This window comes from Macrobrachium nipponense, chromosome 11 (genome assembly GCF_015104395.2).
Source record: "Macrobrachium nipponense isolate FS-2020 chromosome 11, ASM1510439v2, whole genome shotgun sequence".
Classification (NCBI taxonomy): domain Eukaryota; kingdom Metazoa; phylum Arthropoda; class Malacostraca; order Decapoda; family Palaemonidae; genus Macrobrachium; species Macrobrachium nipponense.
The window spans coordinates 29,830,101-29,852,792 of record NC_061087.1 but is presented as its reverse complement, the minus strand read 5'-3'; the positions used below and the strand labels follow the sequence as shown (position 1 = coordinate 29,852,792).

The 22,692-nt window shown below is 36.6% G+C and overlaps 1 protein-coding gene across 7 annotated transcripts in view; it reads right to left on the bottom strand.

The window, feature by feature from the left end:
- LOC135202104 (uncharacterized) overlaps positions 1-22,692 on the bottom strand; it is a 438,359-nt gene that overhangs the window by 20,903 nt on the left and 394,764 nt on the right. For all 7 annotated transcript variants that reach the window (XM_064231603.1, XM_064231446.1, XM_064231520.1 and 4 more), the window contains one exon: positions 941-1,040. In XM_064231603.1, coding sequence (XP_064087673.1) covers positions 941-1,004 — 64 coding nt within the window. In that variant the 5' untranslated portion in view covers positions 1,005-1,040. The remainder of the gene's footprint in view (positions 1-940; positions 1,041-22,692) is intronic.

Here is a 22,692-nt window from a genome sequence, read left to right as displayed (position 1 = left end):
AACTATAATTTTAAGTGCATCTGTTCTATATATAAAAATGTTTAAAAAACTGCATAACTATAATTTCTATTTACAAATGATCTTAACTATAATTCTAAGTGCAGCTGTTCTATATATAAAATATTTAAAAAATTACATAATTATAATTTCTATTTACATATGATCTTAACTATAATTGTAAGTGAAGCACTTCTATAAAATGATTACAATGATTGAATTATATGGATAATGTAAAATAATCTTATGATTTTTAAATAGATAAATTGAACTAGGTAGAAAATCAATGAAATTATTTTTAATAAAAGTTGCTGGCAAAAAATTAGAGAACTTGAATGACTACAGATACGATATTTAAAAAAATTCTTAAAGCTGATAGCCAAATATTATATAAAAAATTATTGACAATAGATGCTATATTCTATTTCAGTACCATTACACATAATACAGGATAAAGTACACACACACACATACACTTTTACAAAGAAAACAAACTCTCATCAACATTACAAGGAGTGTTGATGTCAAGAAATTAGACTGACAAAATGTGGAGAGGTTTATAAGCATAGGCATAATAATGACATTTTCCAATATATTAATAATGACAAAAAGCGTTGCATTCTGCTCTCCTGCATCTAGAATAGGAGCTAAAGATATATACAGTGAGTAGACAGTGGAAAAGATAGTCAAGGGGTAAATATTAATAATAATATTATCCTGGTTGGGTAGAAACAGAAGTTAGTCTAGAAAATCAGTATTTCAGAGGCAAAACTACCTAATAAATCATTCCTACACAAAATAGGACCAGAAAGTTAGTAGTTGAAAGATATTTTAATGAAGGTTTTATAACTATTATCTATATTACATTCATAATCTATAATCTACTTCAACTACGTGGGACCATAAAAAAAAAAAACCTTTCAGAAGACTGAGACTCACTCACCTTGAAGAAGTATAGCAGGAGGAACCATAGTATTATTGCCATCAGGTGGTGACGTCACGTCCATAGTCACGTGATACCTACGTCACCATCGCTTGCGGGTCTGAAACGAAAGAGAAACGTTTTAGAGGTTTTACAAGGGAGTTACAAGGATGAGGATGTCTCGAAGACTTATCAGTCCATCCGAGGAGGAGACATCGTGTGCTCACTTATCTCTAGGAGCAGGTTTTACTTTTCACAGATACTTCATTGAGAAAAAAAACTAATCATTTGTTTGTCAAGAGAAGGCAGTTTCCAAACGAGAGAGAGAGAGAGAGAGAGAGAGAGAGAGAGAGAGAGAGAGAGAGAGAGAGATATAAGGATGAGGATGTCTCAAAGACTTATCAGTCCACCAGAGGACACATCGTGTGCTCACTAATCTCATTGAGAAAAGAAAGTCAATCATTTGTTTGTCAAGAGAAGGCAGTTTCCAAAAGAGAGACCTTACAGACCTTACAGTTCGTTCGGGTTGCCCCAGGTCCCTCAGTGTGAGGCACCTCTAATGTCTACCAGAGAGTTGTTAGTACATCTTCCGGTATATTTTGCATCTTCCAATCTTGGATGGTCTGGGATGCAGTTTAGATATTTGTCGAGCTTATTCTTAAACACATCTACGCTCACTCCTGATATATTCCTCAGATGAGCTGGCAACGCATTGAATAGACGCTGCATTATCGATGCTGGTGCGTAGTGGATTAATGTCCTGTGTGCTTTCATTATTTTTCCTGGTATAGTTTTGGGCACTATTAATCTACCTCTGCTTGCTCTTTCTGATATTTTTAGTTCCATGATATTTTCTGCTATTCCTTCTATCTGTTTCCATGCCTGAATTATCATGTAGCGTTCTCTTCTCCTTTCTAGACTATATAATTTTAAGGATTGTAATCTTTCCCAGTAGTCAAGGTCTTTAACTTCTTCTATTCTAGCTGTAAAGGACCTTTGTACACTCTCTATTTGTGCAATATCCTTTTGATAGTGTGGGTACCATATCATATTGCAATATTCAAGTGGACTACGAACATATGTTTTATAAAGCATAATCATGTGTTCAGCTTTTCTTGTTTTGAAGTGCCGTAACAACATTCCCATTTTTGCTTTACATTTTGCCAACAGAATTGCTATTTGATCATTGCATAACATGTTCCTATTCATCATCACACCAAGGTCTTTAACTGCTTCCTTATTTGTGATTGTCTCATTATTAGGTCCCTTATATGCATATAGCTTTCTTTCTCTGTCTCCATAATTTATTGATTCAAATTTATCAGAGTTAAATACCATCCTATTTACCTCTGCCCAATCATATACTTTGTTAAGGTCTCTTTGTAGAGCGTTCCTATCTTCATCACAAGTAATTTCTCTACTTATTCTTGTGTCATCTGCGAAACTACTCACTACCGAATCCTTAACATTACTGTCTATGTCTTCAATCATAATAACAAACAGTATTGCAGCTACACGTACCTTGTGGCACACCGGATATTACCTTGGCTTCATCCGATTTCTCGTCGTTTGCAATAACTATCTGTTTTCTGTTGTGTAAAAATTCTTTTAACCATCTTCCTACTTTATCCACGATATTGTGTTTTCTAATTTTCTTCGCTAATATATTATGGTCTACTTTGTCAAAAGCTTTTGCAAAGTCTAGATAAACCACATCTGTTTCATTTCCGCTTTTCATATTTTTGAATATGTTCTCACGGTGGACTAACAGTTGGGTTTGTGTTCTTTTTCCGGGTACGAAACCATGTTGTCCTTTATTAAACAAATTATTTTTTATTAAATGTTTCATAATATTTTTCTTCATTACCCTTTCATACACTTTCATAATATGTGATGTTAGACTCACAGGCCTATAATTACTTGCCTCTAGTCTTGATCCACTTTTGAAAGTAGGGGTAATATATGCTAATGTTGCTCATCATAAATCTTGCCTGTATCTACACTTTGTCTTAATAATATTGCAAGTGGCTTTGCGATAGAATGAAGTACTTTCTTTAACAAAATAGCAGGCACTCCATCGGGCCCTGCAGCAGCTCCATTTTTAATTTCATTAAAAGCCTGCACAATATCAGCCTCATTAATATCTATGTCAGCTAAATATTCACTATTTTCATCCCTTACTTCTATATCATTATCTTCATTATCTATTCTAGGGGTGAATTCTCTCTTATATCGTTCTGCCAATATGTTGCAAATTTCCTTTTTTTCATTCGTTAATCTCCCTTCAATTCTTAGAGGGCCAATTTCTATTCTTCTTTTATTCATCTTTTTCGCGTATGAGTATAATAGTTTGGGGTTTTGCTTGATATTTATTAGGGTTTTTTCTTCCAAGTCCCTTTTTTCATTTTCTTTTGATTGTATAATCTTTTGTTCTGCATTTTCTATCTTACTTTTTAGTTCTATTACTTTCCATGCATTTTTTTCTTTTGCAAGACCTTTTTTCCACTTTCTGATTTTCTGGAACAAGATCCTTCTGTCTCTTGGTATGCATGACTGATGTTTACTTTTCTTCTTCGGTATATATTTATCCACTATTTTCTCTAATATTTTATATAATATCTCCGTATTTACCCTTATGTCATCACTTACGAAAATGTTATCCCAATCTTTGTTTAATTCTTCATTTATTTCTGACTATTTTATATTTTTACTGTAGAAGTTGTATTTTCCATATCCTTCCCACTTTTTCATTTCTTGCTTATCTCGGTTTTCACTTGCTTTGGAATGGACTGTTAATTCTATGACATTATGGTCTGAAATACTCGCATTATAAACTATTATTTCTTTAACATAATTCATCTCGTTCACAAATACTAGGTCTAAAGTATTTTCCTTTCTTGTTGGCAGGTGATTTATTTGTTGAATGTTGTATTCTAGTAGCATATCTAATAGCTTTTCGAATTGCCTCTTATCTTCTGCACTACTATTACTCTCTTTTTTATATGTATAAGTACATCCACAATCTCCTATTCGTTCTTTCCAGTCTACGAAAGGAAAGTTGAAGTCTCCAGATAGGAGAATAGTCCAGTCCTTGTGATTTCTACATATATCATCCAATTTTTCTATTATTAAGTCAAACTCTTTAGTATTAGGAGGTCTATATATTACTATGTTCATTAATTTTTCAGATTCAAATTCTACCGCTATTAGTTCACATTCTGAGTTACTATATTTCTCATATATTTTTTCTTGTTTTTTGTCTTTCCCATATATTGCGGTTCCCCCTTGATTCCTATTTTTTCTATCTGATCTATAAGTTTGGAACCCTTTTATTTGATCATCATTCCCAGTCTCTTGGGAATACCAGGTTTCACTTATATTCATTATATCTTTTTTCTTTTCAATTTGGGTTAGTTCTTCTAAGTACTCTATTTTTCTTTTTGAGTTACTCGTAACTAAACCCTGCGCATTCATCACTATGATGGTTTGCGTGTTTTCTCCTTCATTTAATATTGGTAATAATAAGGATTTTCCCATGTCTCTTTCCTGTTCTGGTATGTTGTTCTTTTTTTCATTTCCAGAAATTCTGACATTAAAAAATCCAACTTTACCATAATATTTATCTTCCTTCATCATAATTATTCATTTTGTGCCTGAATCTGCAATTTTCTCCGTATCTGCAATATCCTCTTGCATAATAAATACAGTTATTATCTCTTGAGTAGAATCTTGGAGCTGATGCTTTGAAATTTTTTGCTGACATCTCTGCATATCTCGTTGATGGCTTGCTTTTTTCTTTTACCTGATATTCTTTATTCCTCTCTTTATTTGTTTCTTTCTTATTTTGGATTTTATTACTTGATTAATTATTGATTTGATTATGATTCATGGCTACAGGGTGCATATATTTACATTTTTTGTCGAACTTACATCCTTTTCCTTCTTTTAGGTTTTTGCATATTTTTGGATGTAGATCTCTGCAATCATCCCCATAGCCATCTAGGTATGCACATTTACCATATATTTCATAGTTGTGACATACCTTAGGATGTTTGTAGTAACATTTTTCTCCAAATCTGCAATTCCCTCGTTTCAAAAGAGAGAGAGAGAGATTGTTTTTATCTTTTTTGTGCAATAACGAATACACAAACTTTCTCCTGAACAAAGGACATAAAACATAAAACACAAACGGGTTAATTTCATATTTCCAAATGGCGTTTGTCCAAAAGAGAGAGAGAGAGAGAGAGAGCGAGAGAGCGAGAGAGAGAGAGAGAGAGAGAGCGAGAGAGAGAGAGAGAGAGGCGCACACAATCGCACATCTTCATTAGGTTCTTCGAAAGGGAATATCAGCTTTACCCGAAACGCCAGCGATACTCGGTATCATTTAATGTGACGTCCATGTTTTTTTTGTTTTTTTTAATATCATCGTCCGTAATCAACACCTGCCCATAACCCCCCCCCAACCCCCCAACACCCCCCGGAGGAAGGTAGGAGGAGGAGGGTGGGTAGGTCTGTAATCAACACCCTGTCCAACCCCCAGGGGAGGAGAACGGGGGGGGGGGGGGAGGGGAGGGGGAAGGGCGAAGGACACAAATATCATGCACCACATCGCGAATGGAAATGTATCATTAAATTGGTGCGAACACGCAGAGAGAGAGAGAGAGAGAGAGAGAGAGAGAGAGAGAGAGCTAGCTCTCTTAAAGCCTTCCCCTCCCGCCGAGCCGCACACAAGTACGGTATCTTTAACGTGCAAGAATGGGACTGAAGTCCCCTTAACGAAGGATGCCAAGAGGCCTTGGGTGTGCGAAGAAGAAGAAGAAGGAGAAGAAGAAGAAGTAGGATCTTCAGCCCGAATCCCCAAAGGGCGACGCCCCACCAACCACCGCCTCCCCTCCGAGGAGGACCTTCTTCAGCTACAGCTTCTAAAATACAGGGCCCCGGGCCGGGGAGAGAGAGAGAGAGAGAGAGAGAGAGAGAGAGAGAGTCCTCCAGGAACCCCTTGATTGCAGACAAGACGTCTTTTCTCTCGTTGCTCTCGGGTGGCCGAAGGGGTGAGGGGGAGGGGGGGGGGAACTGGGGAAGGAAATAAGAGGATAATGGGGATCGAGGAAAAAATTGGGGAAACAATAGGGAAAAAAACTTGAAAATAATTGGGAAAAATTGGGAAAAAGCTGTGAAAGAATAGGGAAAAATGGGAACAAATGGAAAAACAGGAAAAAACGGGAAAAAGCTGTGAATGAATTAGGAAAATTTGGAGAGAAACTAGGAAAGAATTGGGAGAAAATGGGAAGAAATTATGAATGGGAAAATTTGGAAAAAACTGGGAAAGAACTGGGAAGAAATGGAACATAACTGGGACAGAATTGGGGAAAATGGAAATAAAACTGGGAAAGAATGAGGAAAATATGGGGGAAAAAGCTGGGAAAGAATTGGGAAAAAATGTTAAAGAACTGGGAAAGAAGTGGGGAAAATTGGAAAACAACAAGGAAAGAATTGGGAAAAATATAAAAAAAAAACCCTTCGAAAGAACTTGGACAAAATGAAATAAAAATTGGACAGAATTAGGAAAAAATGGAAAAAACTGGGAAAGAATTGGTATAGACCTGGGAAGGACTAGGAAAGAAAATCAGACGAAAATAAGACCGAGGAAAGAATTGGAAAGAAGTGGAAAGTAATCCTCCTCCTCCTCCTCCCGTTCCTCTATCGCTCCTCCCCTCCCCCTCCCCCTCCCATCTTCACAAGGACCATACCCAAAGTTGACCCTGTTTCCAAAGACCCAGTCCTACCCCTATTCTGGTCACAACCTTTCCAATGATTTATTCTGCATTAGTACAGGGTCTCGAGTCTAAGAATTAGAAAGAGAGAGATAATAAAAAGCCTTCTTCTTTTTCTCTTCCGTTTTATTGACGAAATTGACGAAAAAGGGTAGAAAAAGGGTAGACAGTGATCGAGTGAGAAGATGATGGAGGAGATAAACATCCGAGACTGAAAATCAAGAGAGACGCACGAAGGTTGGCAAGCCTGGAGTTTAATATAAGTAATAATAATCTAACAGAGAAGATTGACAAGTAAAATGAGAGAGAGAGAGAGAGAGAGAGAGAGAGAGAGAAGAGGAGAGGAGAGAGAGAGAGAGAGAGAGCGAGAGAGGGAGAGAGAGAGAGATATTTGAGAGATTTTATTAACCAGCAACATTATCAAAATCGTACGAAATGAAATGAAAAATTTGTAAAAACTTTTCAGTTTTGAGAGAGAGAGAGAGAGAGAGAGAGAGAGAGAGAGAGAGAGAGAGAGAGAGAGAGAGAAGCTTTCTATTAACACCAATTCATTTATCAAAAAATCGTATGAAATGAAGTGAAAAACTTTCAAAGTCTAGAGAGAGAGAGAGAGAGAGAGAGAGAGAGAGAGAGAGAGAGAGAGAGAGAGAGAGAGTGAGGTATCAATGTATCAATCACTGCCATTATCTTTTGTTTCTCAACCACTTTTAAAAAAATGACCAGTATTCTTAACTTATGTAAAACCTAATTTACTGAGGTTTCTATCCTTCTTACAAATAATACGCGCAAGTTGCAGAAAGCATCGCTTGCAATCAGTTCATCGGCTTTAAACAAATTGCTATTTATTCCTAAGGATGTCGTGCAATTGGAACCTTAAAGGCTCAAGCGAAGATACAACCTATTACTACTTAACCAACTCTCTTTGTATTCTGAAATTTAATTACATTTTTATCTATTTATTTATCTAATGATTTGCGATTTTGTTTTCATTTTCTAGTTACTGATTTTTTTTCAGTTTCCTTATTATCTTCTGTTACATCTTTTCATAGATTTTCATAGTTGGGGGTTGTTCCATATGAATAGGGTTCATCTTCTGAATAATAATAATAATAATAATAATAATAATAATAATAATAATAATAATAATAATAATAATAATAATAATAATAATAATAATACAGGTTTGTTTTGTATAGCGGTTCCCCTATTCTTATTACTGTACTCAAGTTGGCTATTAAAACGTCAAATGGGGGATTCGTGTCAACAAAAACGTGGTATCTGTCAAATTGAATATATAGGTAGCCATTATTTTTCAATAGAACCTGTATTAATGAAGGTCCTCTTCCAGCAAATAATAATAATAATAATAATAATAATAATAATAATAATAATAATAATAATAATAATAATAATAATAATAATAATAATAATAATAATCTATCCTCTCCACGTAAGTCAGACGAGACTCCAACATTTTTCTGGAGTAAATGCATGAAAGCAAACATAGACCTCTCAAAGAATGCAATGCATGCATGCCAGTACGCAGGCATACACTTCTCCGAGAGGACGCTGCTTGCATGCAAGTGTACGACGACACGACTTGGCCTGGTAATACACTGCGTGCGATCAGAGACATACACCTCTTGAAACATACACTGCACACGATCACAAGAGACATTTCTTGAAGAATACACAGCAATCACAGATACACCTCTTGAAGAATAAACTGAATACAATCACAGATGCACCTCTCGAAGAATACACTGCGCACGATCACAGAGACACTTCTTGAAGAATACAGTTATATACAATCACAGATATATCTCTTGAAGAATACACTGCATACAATCGCAGATAAACCTTTTGAAGAATACAGTTATATACAATCACAGATAAACCTCTTGAAGAATACAGTTATATACAATCACAGATACATCTCCTGAAGAATACACTGCATACAATAACAGATAAACCTCTTGAAGAATACACTGCAATCATAGATACACCTCTTGAAGAATACACTACATACAATCACAGATACACTTCTAGAAAGACTACACAACGTACACAAGGATACACTCTTCTAAGAGAAAGCACGATACACACATATGCACATACGTCCACGCAAGCAAACATACACAGGCAGGCAGATATACACGCCACTCTGAAGGGTACACACTCACACTCATTTTCAGGTGAGCAAAGGAGGGTCCTTGTGGAACAAGAAGTCTACATGATGTTTCTTAACAACGCTGACATTAAAGAGGATATATATAAAATATCTATATTATTGTATATTATATATACATTATATATATAGATACTTATATATATATTTATATATTATATATACATATATATATATATAGATATATATATATATATATATATATATATCATATATATATATATATTATATATATTATAATTATATTAATATATATTGTATATTGTCCTAATCATCTTCCATCAAAACCCGTTTACATAATTTTTGCTTCAGTTTAAGATGCCATTTGCAAAAGAAAAAACAAAATATAATTGTCAGTTGGGAAATCACCTCAGCGCCATTTTGAATATTCCCGTCGCCATTTGCAAGAAGGTTGTCACCTTTTGCTTCCAAATTGGACGTCACCAATTTGCAAAAGGTCCCATAGAAATTCGCAAAGGAATACTTGCGCTATCTGCAAGAGATACATCGGCATTTCGAAAAAGAATCTGGTCGCCATTTTGAAAAAGAATTTGGTCATCATTTTGAAACAGAATCTGGACGCCATTTTGAAAAAGAATTTTTTCCCCATTTTGAAAAAAGAATTTAATCATCATTTTGAAAAAGAATTTGGTCATCATTTTGAAAAAAGTGTCTGGTCACCATTTTGAAAAACAATTTGGTCATTTTGAAAAAGAATTTAATCATCATTTTGAAAAAGAATTTGGTCGTCATTTTCAAAAAGAATCTGGTGACTATTTGAAAAAAGAATGTGTCGCCATTTTGAAAAAGAATTTAATCGCCATTTTAAAAAAGAATTTGGTCGTCATTTTGAAACAGAATTTGATTGTCATTTTGAAACAGAATTTGGTCGTCATTTTGAAAAAGAATGTTTCCGTCATTTTCAAAAAGAATCTGGTAGCCATTTTGAAAAAAGAATTTTGGTGCCATCTGAAAATTCTGTCGTTACCCCACTCTGAAGAATTTCATAGTAATTTAGGTATAGATAAAAACTTCGGCACAATCGAGTTTTCTGTACAGCCTATAATCAAGCCAACCGGAAACAGATCTATCTTTTGGTGTGCCCCAGTATAATGTTGTATGAGACGCAGCCAATGAAGCTCTTGACCATCCGTGCTGGCCTGTGTTGTTGTGTTGCCAGATGCGTGATTATGGTGACATTTAACCTTAGATAAAATAAAAACCACTAAGGCTAGAGGGCTGCAATCTTGCAAGTTTGATGATTGGAGGGTGGATGATCAACATACCAATTTGCAGCCCTCTGGTCTCAGTAGGTTTTAAGATCTGAGGGCAGATAGAAAAAAGTGCGGACGGAGAGACATAAACCCACCTCAATAGTTTTCTTTTACAGACGGATATATGAAAAATACATTCGCATCGATAAGCTAGAGAAGACGAGAGAAACAATTGCCGTTTGTTTCATAATTGCAAGAAGAAGAAGAAGAAGAAGAAAGACAGTAAGTTGGCCATTAGTTAACTGAGTGAATCAGGACACGGGAGTGAAAATTCGCAAGACAGCGACACACAAAGGAAAGCGACAAAAAGACACAGGAAGGAGACGAAATGCCGTGTGACAATGATCGTGAAAAAAAAAAATTAATTCGCTATTTAGACAATTTCACACACACGGACGCACCATGCATGCATGCATGCCTGCGCAGGCGCGCTGACTGCTGCTGGCGTCGGAGTAAGTAAAAGAAGCATTTGGCGGGAGTTTTGGCTAGTTGCCAAAGAATTTTTGCCTCCGCGAGTTGTTTAAACGTCCCGCTGATGTTATGACAAAAGACGAAAGTGACCCAGTTTCTGAAGGAAGAGGAGAAGAAGAAGAAGAAGGAGAAGGAGATGGAGATAAAGAAGTATGTGCGAGAGAGAGAGGAGAGGAGAGGAGAGAGAGAGAGAAAGAGAGAGAGAATTTCTCAGACTTACATCTTTTTACACTGGAAGTAGGAGAGGAATGAAAATGAGAGAGAGAGAGAGAGAGAGAGAGAGAGAGAGAGAGAGAGAGAGAGAGAGAGAGAGAGAATGGTATAGCTGTTAGCAAAATCATGGACAGGGAACTATCTCTTGTGAAAGCACCAACCATTCCATGTGCAAAGTAAATAAATAAACAAAATATAAGAATAATAAAATAAACCAAAGGGTTGACGTGCAATGCTACAACAGCACCAACGGGCAGACAAAGTAAATAAAAACTTTTGATCAACAATTACAAGGAGAACCAGACATAAACAAAGACAGAGATTATTAGATTCAGAAGATGAACCCCATTCAAATGGAACAAGTCCACCAAAGGGGCCAGTGACTTGAAATTATTATTATTATTATTATTATTATTATTATTATTATTATTATTATTATTATTATTATTATTCTTATTATTATTACTCAGAAGATGAACTCTGTTCATATGGGACAAGCCCACCAAAGGCTCCACTGACTTGAAATAATAATAATATAATAATAATAATAATAATAATAATAATAATAATAATAATTAAATATTATAATAATATTAATATTAATTATTAATTTATTATTTTATTTTTATTATTGATTATTATTATTATTGATTATTATTCAGACAAGATGACCCTTAAATTCAGAAGATTGAACCTTATTCATATGGAACAAGCCCCCCTACAGGGTCCACTGACTTAAGAGCAAAGCTTCCAATGAATATTTAGGTGTTCATTAGAAAGAAGTAACAGAAAAATTCCCAAAACGTAATCTGCTCTAAACAAGGACAGAGAATGAATAAAGAACTTCTTTAATTATGTCTGCATTAGCTAGGCTGGGGACGTCAGACAGTCACCTGCGCGTAACTGCATTACCTGTGATTCTTTCGAAATGGTTAACACTGAACACACTTGGGGCCACATGCCCAATTCCTTCAAAATTTAAATCATATATATATATGATATATATATATATATTATATATATATATATATATATAATATAGTTATATATATATATAGGTATATATATATATATACATATATATATATATATATATATATATATATATATATATATATTATGCGTAGTCTGTATGTATGTTATAATATATATGAATATGTATGCATACGCAGTATAGTATATGCATATATGCATACAATATAAAGTATATGTATTTTAGATATTTTTTCTATGAAATTCATAAAAAAAAATGTTAGTTTCCAATTTAATTTCACAACGGCGTCAATAACAAAGAAGACGTTGCGACGCCAAGTCTTAGCAGCAACCGCAAATCAATCAATCGATGATAAACCTGAGGTACCTTAGATGATAAACATAAAAATGGGGAAATTTTGGATTTCGAGTGACCTAAAAACCATCGGGTCCCCCACAAAAGACGACCTCCTGCTTTCGCGGGTGGGGTAAAGAAGATGTCCCCCTACTTTGCGAGTGGGGGGTTGGAGGGGGGAAACCCACCCCCTTCAAACAGGGGTACAGAAGACGACCTCCTGCTTTCGCGGGTCGGTAAAGAAGATGACCCCATGCTTTGCGTGTGAGGGGCGAGGGGGCGGGAATCAACCACTTTTTGATTAAACAGGGGTATACAGAAGACGACCTCCTGCTTTCGCGGGTGCGGTAAAGAAGACGACCCCTTGCTTTGCGATTGGGGCTGTGGGGCTGGAGAGGAAAAAAAGGATGACAAAAGACGAAACGGGAGATATCAGAATCTATATATATATATATACGTTCGGAGTATCCTTGAGGGAGAAAGGAAAACTCCGTGGGAACCAGTAGATGCTCGTATGTTACAAAAGGTGACCAGTTCACCTTTAAAGCAGGAATGAAAGTAAGTGTGTGTGTGTGTGTGTGTGTGTGTATACGGCCACCGCGGGAGAATATTCCTTGCTCGGAGAAGGCACCGTCAGCAACAGCACTTGGGCTGGGAGGCAATGCAAGAGCTGGACACTGGGGGTTTCAGACGAACGTTGAGAGAGAGAGAGAGAGAGAGAGAGAGAGAGAGAGAGAGAGAGAGAGAGAGTTTCTATTAACTCATATGATATAAACTAAAGAAAAAATCACGTGATATAAACTAAAAAAATTATATTAACTAAAAAAAAATCACAAAAAACTGAAAAATTTTCAGACTAACATAGAGAGAGAGAGAGAGAGAGAGAGAGAGAGAGAGAGAGAGAGAGAGAGAGAGAGAGATTCTATTAACTTATATGATATAAACTAAAGAAAAGATCACATGATATAAACTAAAAAAATTATATTAACTAAAAAAAAATCACAAAAAAACTGAAAATTTTTCAGACAAACAGAGAGAGAGAGAGAGAGAGAGAGAGAGATAGAGAGATCTATTACCTCATATGATATAAACTAAAGAAAAAATCACATGATATAAACTAAAAAAAAATCATATAAACTAGAAAAAATCACAAAAAAACTGAAAATCTTTCAGACGACCATTGAGAGAAAGAGAGAGAGAGAGAGAGAGAGAGAGAGAGAGAGAGAGAGAGCGAGAGAGAGAGAGAGAGAGTTTCTATTAACTTATATGATATAAACTATAGAAAAAAATCACGATATAAACTAAAAAAATTATATAAATTAAAAAAAAAAAAAAAACTGAAAAATTTTCAGACGAACGTTGAGAGAGAGAGAGAGAGAGAGAGAGAGAGAGAGAGGAGATAGAGAGAGAGAGTTTCTCTTAACTCATATGATATAAACTAAAAAAAACTGAAAATTTTTGAGAGAGAGTTTCTGTTTACTCCAATTTATGTCTAGATAAAAATCATAAGAATTAAACTTGAAAACTTATAGAGAGAGAGAGAGAGAGAGAGAGAGCAGGTACTGATTTTAGTGCTTTCATCTCGTTCGTTATTCGTAGTGAAGCTGACGCGTAATTATAATATTTAAAAAAGTAAAAAAAAAGAAAATCAGTACAATGCTGTATCAGCCGCGGCCCATGAAACTTTAACCATGGCCCGTGTGGTCCTAGTTGCCAGTTGCATGATTATGGCTATCATTAACCTTAAATACAATAAAAACTACTGAGGCTAGAGGGCTGCAATTTGGCATGTTTGGTGATTGGAGGGTGGATGATCAACATACCAATTTGCAGCCCTCTAGCCTCAGTAGTTTTTAAGACCTGAGATAATTCTGGTATTTTACGTCAAAAAACTGCGTCGTTCGCTATGGCGCGTCGTAAACTGCGTCGTGAGAAACTAGGACAAGATGGAAGGAGAATAAGAGAGTCTAGACGTTTGACGGGAATTGGCATTTCTCAAATAATAAAAAAATAAAAGAAAAAGCATAATTTTTTGCTCTCTCTCTCTCTCTCTCTCTCTCGGCTTTAATCTTAACTATCTTCCTCGGCTACATCTCTATCCATTCCTTTATTCCTTACTGACTTTCATCTCTCTATCTTCCTTTCTTCCTTTCTTCTATCTAACCTCTCTTCTTCTGTCAACATTTCCATTTCCTTCTTCGTCTCCCTTCGTTCCCCTCCCTCTTCTTTCCCTCAGTCTCGTCTCTACTTCTTCTTTCTTCTATCTCTTCTCGTCATCCCTACCACTTACTTCTCTGCCTCTTTTTTGATTTATCTCCCATTCGTCTTTCCCTCTAACTATCTCTCTCCTTCCCGCCTTCCTCATCATTAATTTCTTTGTCTCGATCGCCGGCCTAGACTTTCTTTGGCGTTCTCTAACTCCATCTTTATCTGTGCACTTTCTTATTCCTTATTTTTCTTGTTTCCTTCTTTTATCACCCGTTTGCTTCTTTTCCTTCATTCGTGGCGATTGCAACTTTTGTAATCTTTATTCGCGGGTCTCATTCCTTCTTCTAAGCATCCACTGCGTGCTCCGTGTATCATACAGTCCCTGTATGAAGACGGTACGTACCGCCCGAGCATCTTTCGTCTTATACACGTCACTCCTTTCGCGTCTCGTTTAACCCATGTCCCGTTTACCAGCTTTTTGTTATATGATATTTTTTTGGCTGTTCTTTCTTGTTCCTTTTATTAACACTCCTTTCTCCCACACGACTCCAACCCCCCCCCCCCCCCCTCCCCCCCCCCCCTTTCTCTCTCTTCTTCTTCTTCTTCTTATGACCATCATCCGCTTCTCCTCCATCCAACACCATCGTCACCATTCCCCCCTCCTCCCCAAACAAGCCACCAAATCCCCCCCCCCCCCACCCCAAACCCCCCGCAAAAAGCCCGCCCCCCCAAAGCATCAACGCTCCTCGCCCAAGTCTCTCTCTCTCTCTCTCTCTCAGTGCACTACCTGTTAAAGAGGAACACAGGGACCGAAGTGCTTCGAGGGTAACACGTATACAGGGCTCTCTCTCTCTCTCTCTCTTACACTAACACAGTATACACACACAGTATATCTATCTATCTCTCTATCATTCAATCTTATAGTTACACACATACATTAAACATCTATATACTTATAAATGTATAAGTATATATATGCATATTATAAGCATACATATATATAGTATGAGTATATATATGTATATATATGCATGTATATATATGTATACATACACACGCACACATTGAGAGTTGTAAACACTGTCTAGATGATGTACATCTTGGGTGTTACACAGGTTGATTTTTTCTCCATTTCAGTTCATACTTTTAACTAACATCAAAATACTATATGTATGCTCCTAGTACTTCTGCATTTAGCAAATGCTCCATATATCCCTAAGTCATAGTCGAGGTATCAAGTTCTTTAATTTTCGCTATGTTAAATAATATTACCATTTCCTAACTCAGTATCATTCATTTCATATCCTACGTATTTTCCGTTGCCTGTTTATCGGTTACTGAGCCTTTTTTCCTTGATAGTATTGAGAGTATTGATTCCATTTTTAACCGTTGTGTATTTCAGTTTAAGTCGGCGCAAAACCTTATCTTATCTTTATTATCATCTCAGATTCTGAATGCCTCGCCTTCGCATTATTTTTGGACCGTGGGATGCAATACTTTGATATGTAAGTGTATATTAATGCATATGTGTATATATATATAAGTACACACATATATTATCTATATATTCTTATATAATTTATAAATTTACACATACATATTTACACACACACACACACACACACACATATATATATATACTATATATATTGTAATACAAATATATGTATATATGTGTATATATATTTATACGTATGAACATACATATATCCATATAAATACATAAATGATACATGATACATTTACACACCATGAAGTCAATCACTCGAAGGGCCGGTCCTATCTCTCAATTTCGGGATCACCGAAAAGTAGGGGGGTATCGAACCCCCCCACCACCTCCTCCTCCTCCTCCTCCTCCTCCGTTCTCCTCCTCCTTCCTTCCTTCCTCCTCCTGTGGTCACGAGAGAGAGCTAGAGAGCTGGTGGGCCTCGGAGAAGACAGACAGACAGACAGAGGTCCCTTGAATTAATTCGGCACTACGAACGAACAGGTTCCATTTTGCCAGGAGTGCGAATTGGGAGGCGGTGCCCACAGGGTCAATTGGCACCGTCACAAAGGTGCCTTGATACGACGCTGACCTTTTTTTTTTTTTTTTTTTTAAAAAGACTAAGACTTGAATTCTCTGTTATTTTGAGAGTGCCGTTTTTTTTAAAGTGAAAACCGGTTCGAGAAGAATGTTCTTTATATTTTTTTATGTTTCTTTCTCTCTGACTACTAATAAAGTTGGCACTGAGAGAGAGAGAGAGAGAGAGAGAGAGAAAGTTGACTGTCGCCACCGCCACTAAAAAGAGTTTGAGGAGGAAGAAGAGAATAACGTTCTCTCTCTCTCTCTCTCTCTCTCTTCTTTGTGCTTTACGCGATTTTTTAATTTCTTGATTATTTTCTTGTTTATCATTATCATTTTTGTTTTGTTTTGTTTTAAGGTGGGGTTGGGGGTGGTGGGGGACGGGATTCTGATTTCCTGTTTAAGGTGAAACTATTTTTAAACATTCGATTTCAACAATGAAATCTATTAGAATCTTTAAGTTATCAATCATTGTATTTAGAAATAATAATAATAATAATAATAATAATAATAATAATAAATAAAATAATAATAATAATAATAATAAAAGAACCTTTATAAAATTAACGCGGCTGAGGCAGCAATTACTTTTAATAAAACGTGTTTAAAAGAAAATAGGGTTTACTTCTAGCATACGATAATAATAATAATAATAATAATATAATAATAATAATAATAATAATAATAATAATAATAATAATAATAATAATTTCTCCCAACCGCTGTAGAATCATCGCTTAATATATATGACTCAATGTTCAAATATCAAAACCGAATTATTAGACGAATAAAACAATGTTAGTGAAAGAAACAAAACATTAAAAAAGTCCAAAAAAGGAAGGTTTTATTATTATTATTATTATTATTATTATTATATTATTATTATTATTTTATTATTATTAGTCCCAACGACAGCAGAAGCCATACTTATAGGACTCTCCCAAAGAACTTATTCTGACGAGAAAGGTAAACAGGCCTAACCCAGAGAGGTTACGTATAAGAAGTTGGACAGCCAAGTGGGAACAGAGACCGAAGAGTACAGAATTCTTGAAAATAAAAGGTCAGAAAGCGACGCAGCTGCCAAAAGAAAAAAAAAAAAAAAACCCATTAGTGCCATCTACAGTGCTCCGCCGAATGTGTGCTGTAGGCGTGGATATTTACCTACTACTAGGTGGTCGGTTGGTTTAGAAATTAGACCAGGTAGGTCTTATGCCAGCAAGAATTAAGAGGCTTGGTATATTATTCTTCTTGGGGGTTGCAGGACGTTGGGGTGGAGGGGGCAGGGGGTGTGGGTTAGGGGTTATAGGACTGTCAATCACTTCGAGAAGGACATAGGACTATAGGACCCTGCTCACCACTTCCAGAAGGACAGGGAACCCGCGGAACGGAACAGCCCAGGAAGTGCCGTTGCAAAGGCTAAAGCATCATCGGCCTGATTACGTATACATTCCCCCGCAGTCTAAAAGCATCTAAAAGCATTGTCCACACACACACACACACACACACACAACGCATGATTAATCAAGAATGCATCGATTAAAAGCTGAATCGCCTGAATATTCAGGCACCACCGGTCCTCGGATGCGGTGTCTGTGTGTGTGTGTTTGTGTGTGTTCGTTCGTCCTCCCAACTACGCCTAAACGATTCCGTCTGCTTTAGGAGGAGGAGGAGGAGGAGGAGGAGGGGGGGGGGAGAGGTTGTCTTCTATTCGGCCAGCGCTGCTGTTTCTGCTGCTGGTGCTGCCGTTTCCGCAAAAGGGGAAAGGGCGTAGTAGTGGTAGAGACTTGTCCGTCTGAATCATTTATCGACCTCAATTTACCTTCGGATCTAAGTTTGGGGTTGGGTTTCCCCCTTACTCGTCCTGTGTAGCTATAAAATTAGGATTTCTTACGTTTAATTGTTTATCTATTTATTTTATTTTTATATATTGTGGACCGAGGAATAACAGGGTTTATTAGACAACGAATGAAAGGATACGTAGGCCTCAGATTCAGAGATTCTCTGAGGCGTTGATTTTCTAAAAAGTGGAATAAAGAAGAGAGGAAGAAAGGGAAAGTATTAAGGAAAAAGATCTGTGCATGAAATACAGATAAACGAACACAAGGACAAATGCACTGACAAACGAACACGTAAGTCACAAGGACAAAATAATTGACAAACCAACTCGTACTTCACAAGGACAAAACATGGACAAAACAACAGGTACGGCACAAGGACAAAAAAACTGATAAGCACGTAATACAAGAGAAAAAAACTGATAAATGTCACCAGGACAAAAACACTGACAAACCAACTCGTAAGTCACAAGAACAAAACATGGACAAACTAACTCGTATGTCACAAAGACAAAACATGGACAAGCCAACACGTACGTCACAAGGACAAAACAGGGACAGGCCAACACGTACGTCACAAAGACAAAACATGGACAAGCCAACACGTACGTCACAAGGGTAAAAACACTGATAAACACGTTAGACAAAATGACCAAAAAATTTGACAAACAAGCACGTACGTCAGTCACAAGGACAAAAACACGTTAAGGACACACAACGAATCGCAATTTCTCCAGATAGCCCGCGTATTGACGCGCGCATTTTGACAGCTCAGTGCATTCGTCCAGGTGAGGGAGTCTCCCTAGAATATATTGTACACATGCATGTATTATGCATACATGCATACAGGCAAAATATACATACACACACGCGCACATCAACTTCAACAGTGAGGGGGAAGTAATGAATCTGGCGAATTGTTAAGAAACTCGATACGAAAATCATTTTGTTTACCGACCGAACCAGCGACTCGATTCATAATCACCCCTTTTTCAACGTTACGAAAACGCCGGGAAACGTCGGTATATATTAATATAATTAATGGTATAATCGTCGAATTTCTCTCCTAATAGGATTACCAGGACTCGAAGGAGTACGCTCTAGTACACAAATGAAGCAGCCGTGCTGTTGCAAATTCTCTGAGGGAATGCCAAGCGCTAATTAGCTTTCACGAAGAGTGGCTGTGATTCATAGTTTGAATTTTCGTTTCCTTTTTTTTTCTTTTTTTTAAATCCTACCCCAACAGCGGGTTATAAGTAAGAGGAAATACTGTACTTGTTGAAACTGAGTTTATCAGCTGAGATAATTAATTTCAAAAAGTGAAAACGTTATATAAAACTTAGGTTACGAAGGCCAAGCGCTGGGACCTATGAGATCACCCCAGTAACAAATATTCAAAGGTGTAACAGAAGGAAAACCTCAAAGCAGTTGCACTATGAAACAATTGTCAGGGAAGGGTAGAGAGCAAGATGGAAGCCAGAGACAATGAACGGAGGTACAGTAAACGGAATGAGAGGGGTTGCAGCTAGGGGACTTAAGAAGTTATGCCCTACGGTGCATTGCGTGAGGTGCATTGATAGCATTAACACCCCCATCAACCGTAGGGGGTTTTCAGTAGTGAGGCGTTAGGAAGGTAAAGATATGGGAAAGTCTTAAATACATAAAAATGAACATTTAACATTTATTATTCAGTATCAGCATTGTGTAAAGATATGACCACAGGTATAAATGCAGGCTATATCTATCTATCTGCCATTCTCTTATCTCTCTCTCTCTCTAAGTGGATATCTGTGTCTCTCTGTATCTATATGAGATCCCTCCTTGTAAACTAAACACCACTGAAATTACTCTATCCTGTTTTGACATTCACGAATTCCTCCATTTACAAATAAAAACAAAAAGGACGACACCTACGCTGAGAAATTCGGAGACTCGATTATTTGTACCACAACCGAACAGAAAGAGAGAGAAAAATTTTTTTAGTTCCTCTCTCTCTCAGTGACGTTTATTCACTCAATTCAACTTTATCCACGAACCACATTGCCAAAGCAATCTTCCTTTGAGCCCGCATGCATTGAATAAGGTTGCTAAAAAAAAAAAAAGGAAACCTTCCCTTACTTTGCATGAGAAGAGGAGAATGCAGATCGTGCATACGCGTGACGATGATCTGATGGGGGGTTGGGGGGTTTCTTTATGCAATTCGGAATCCTTTAATCGTTCGAATGTGTGGGAACTATACCTCTCCATAAAACACGTTTGATATTCAGCGCTTTTTTTTTCACGTTACATTCATGTGTTGCAAGTCCAGTAAGATGAAAATACAGATGAACAGACTAGCAGACAGAACGCTGGAACATACTACAACACTGGAACAGACTAGCAGGACACGCTGGAACATACTACAACACTGGAACAGACTAGCAGACAGAACGCTGGAACATACTACAACACTGGATTAGACCAGCAGACAGAACTCTGGAACATACGAGCAATCAAACCAATGGAACGCAAAAGCAGACATGAAACTGGAACAGACCAACAGACACAACACTGGAACAGACTAACTGACAGGACTGAAAGCGGGAAATCAGTACGTCCCAAATCAGGCATGTAAGTCTGCTTCCGAAATAATAATAATAATAATAATAATAATAATAATAATAATAATAATAATAATAATAATAATAATAATAATAATAATAATTCAATAATCTCTGTGGGGGCTTGTTCCATATGAATAGGGTTCATCTTCTGAATTAATAATAATAATAATAATAATAATATAATAATAATAATAATAATAATAATAATAAGTCAATGGCCTCTGTGAGGATTTTTTCCATATGAATAGGATTCATCTTGTGAACAATAATAATAATAATAATGTGGTAAATCCTACATGGTCCATTTCCGCGCTCTAACACGCCACTCGAGAAAAAAAAAAAATAAATAAGAAACGCCCTTAGGATAGGCACACAAAGCCACACCCCCTTCGGAATATCTCCGAATGCAGCCAAATCTCTTTCGTCCCCACGCCCGTAAACCGGCGTGTCCCTCCCTCCTCCAGCCCTAAGTCGGGAATGTCAAGGAAGACGGATGGAGACTGACTAAACAGGCCTATAAAAAGATGCGCGGAGAATTGGATACGGCGACATGTACTTATATGTTCACTGACGAACAGTAGGCCTAAAAGCTCAGATATTCGGATATGGAAATAATAATAATAATAATAACTTGAATGCGTTCATGCGAGTACGCCGATGTCTAAAACAAGGGATTTGCTGAATATATTCAGATTGTTAAAAGGCATGAGTACATACATACTTTACACATACATACTCGATATATGTATTCATCACGGTAAGTGGCATACATACATATACATACCCTGAGTATATTCATATTGATAAATAGCATGTATACATACATGCCCACATAAATACACACATGAATGCACAGAATTCACTTTCATAAATTATGTACATACATACATATATACATACATACATTGAATATATTCCTCTGATAAATGGCATACATACATACATACACTGAATATAATCATCTTGACAAATGGTATACATACATACATACATACATACATACATACATACACTGAATATTATTCATATTGATAAATGGCATACATACATACCTTCATACATACACACATCTGAATATATTTATCTGATAAATGGCATACCTACATACATACATGCTCTGAAAATATTCATCTTGATAAATGATAACATACATACGAACATATACATACACACACTGAATATAATCATCTTGATAAATGATAACATACATACATACATACATACATAAATACATACATAAAGAGGTTTACAGAATCATACAGAAGCGAGACCACACATTTTGAATCACTTATGAACCCAAACTCTTACACAGTTAATTAAAATAATAAAGTGTTAGTCAGTGAAAATACGATGTAATAACGATAAATATACAATAAAATAATTTATAGAAAAACAACTTATCAATAAAAGAAAATAAAATATGTATGTACACATGCACAGGTAATAATAATACGCAACTTTTTTTATTTATGTCAAAATGAATCTGCTTGCATATAAGCCTTACCAGACAGAGAGAGAGAGAGAGAGAGAGAGAGAGAGAGAGAGAGAGAGAGAGAGAAAATAAAGCATGTCCCTTTTTTACGTGTATCTTTGGGTAATAGAATCCAATGTCGGGAGCAAAGTGCGGGAAACCTTTTTAGAGATTCAAGTCCTTCCGGGAGAGACACGCCCCCCCCCCCCCCCAACACTTCTGCATTATGTATGGCGCCACCTCCATTAAGTAGATGTCAGGTGGACCACTTCGGAATTCGGCTATGAGGAGGTCCCACTCCGCGTTTCCTCAGGAGGAGGAGGAGGAGGAAAAGGTGGAAGAGA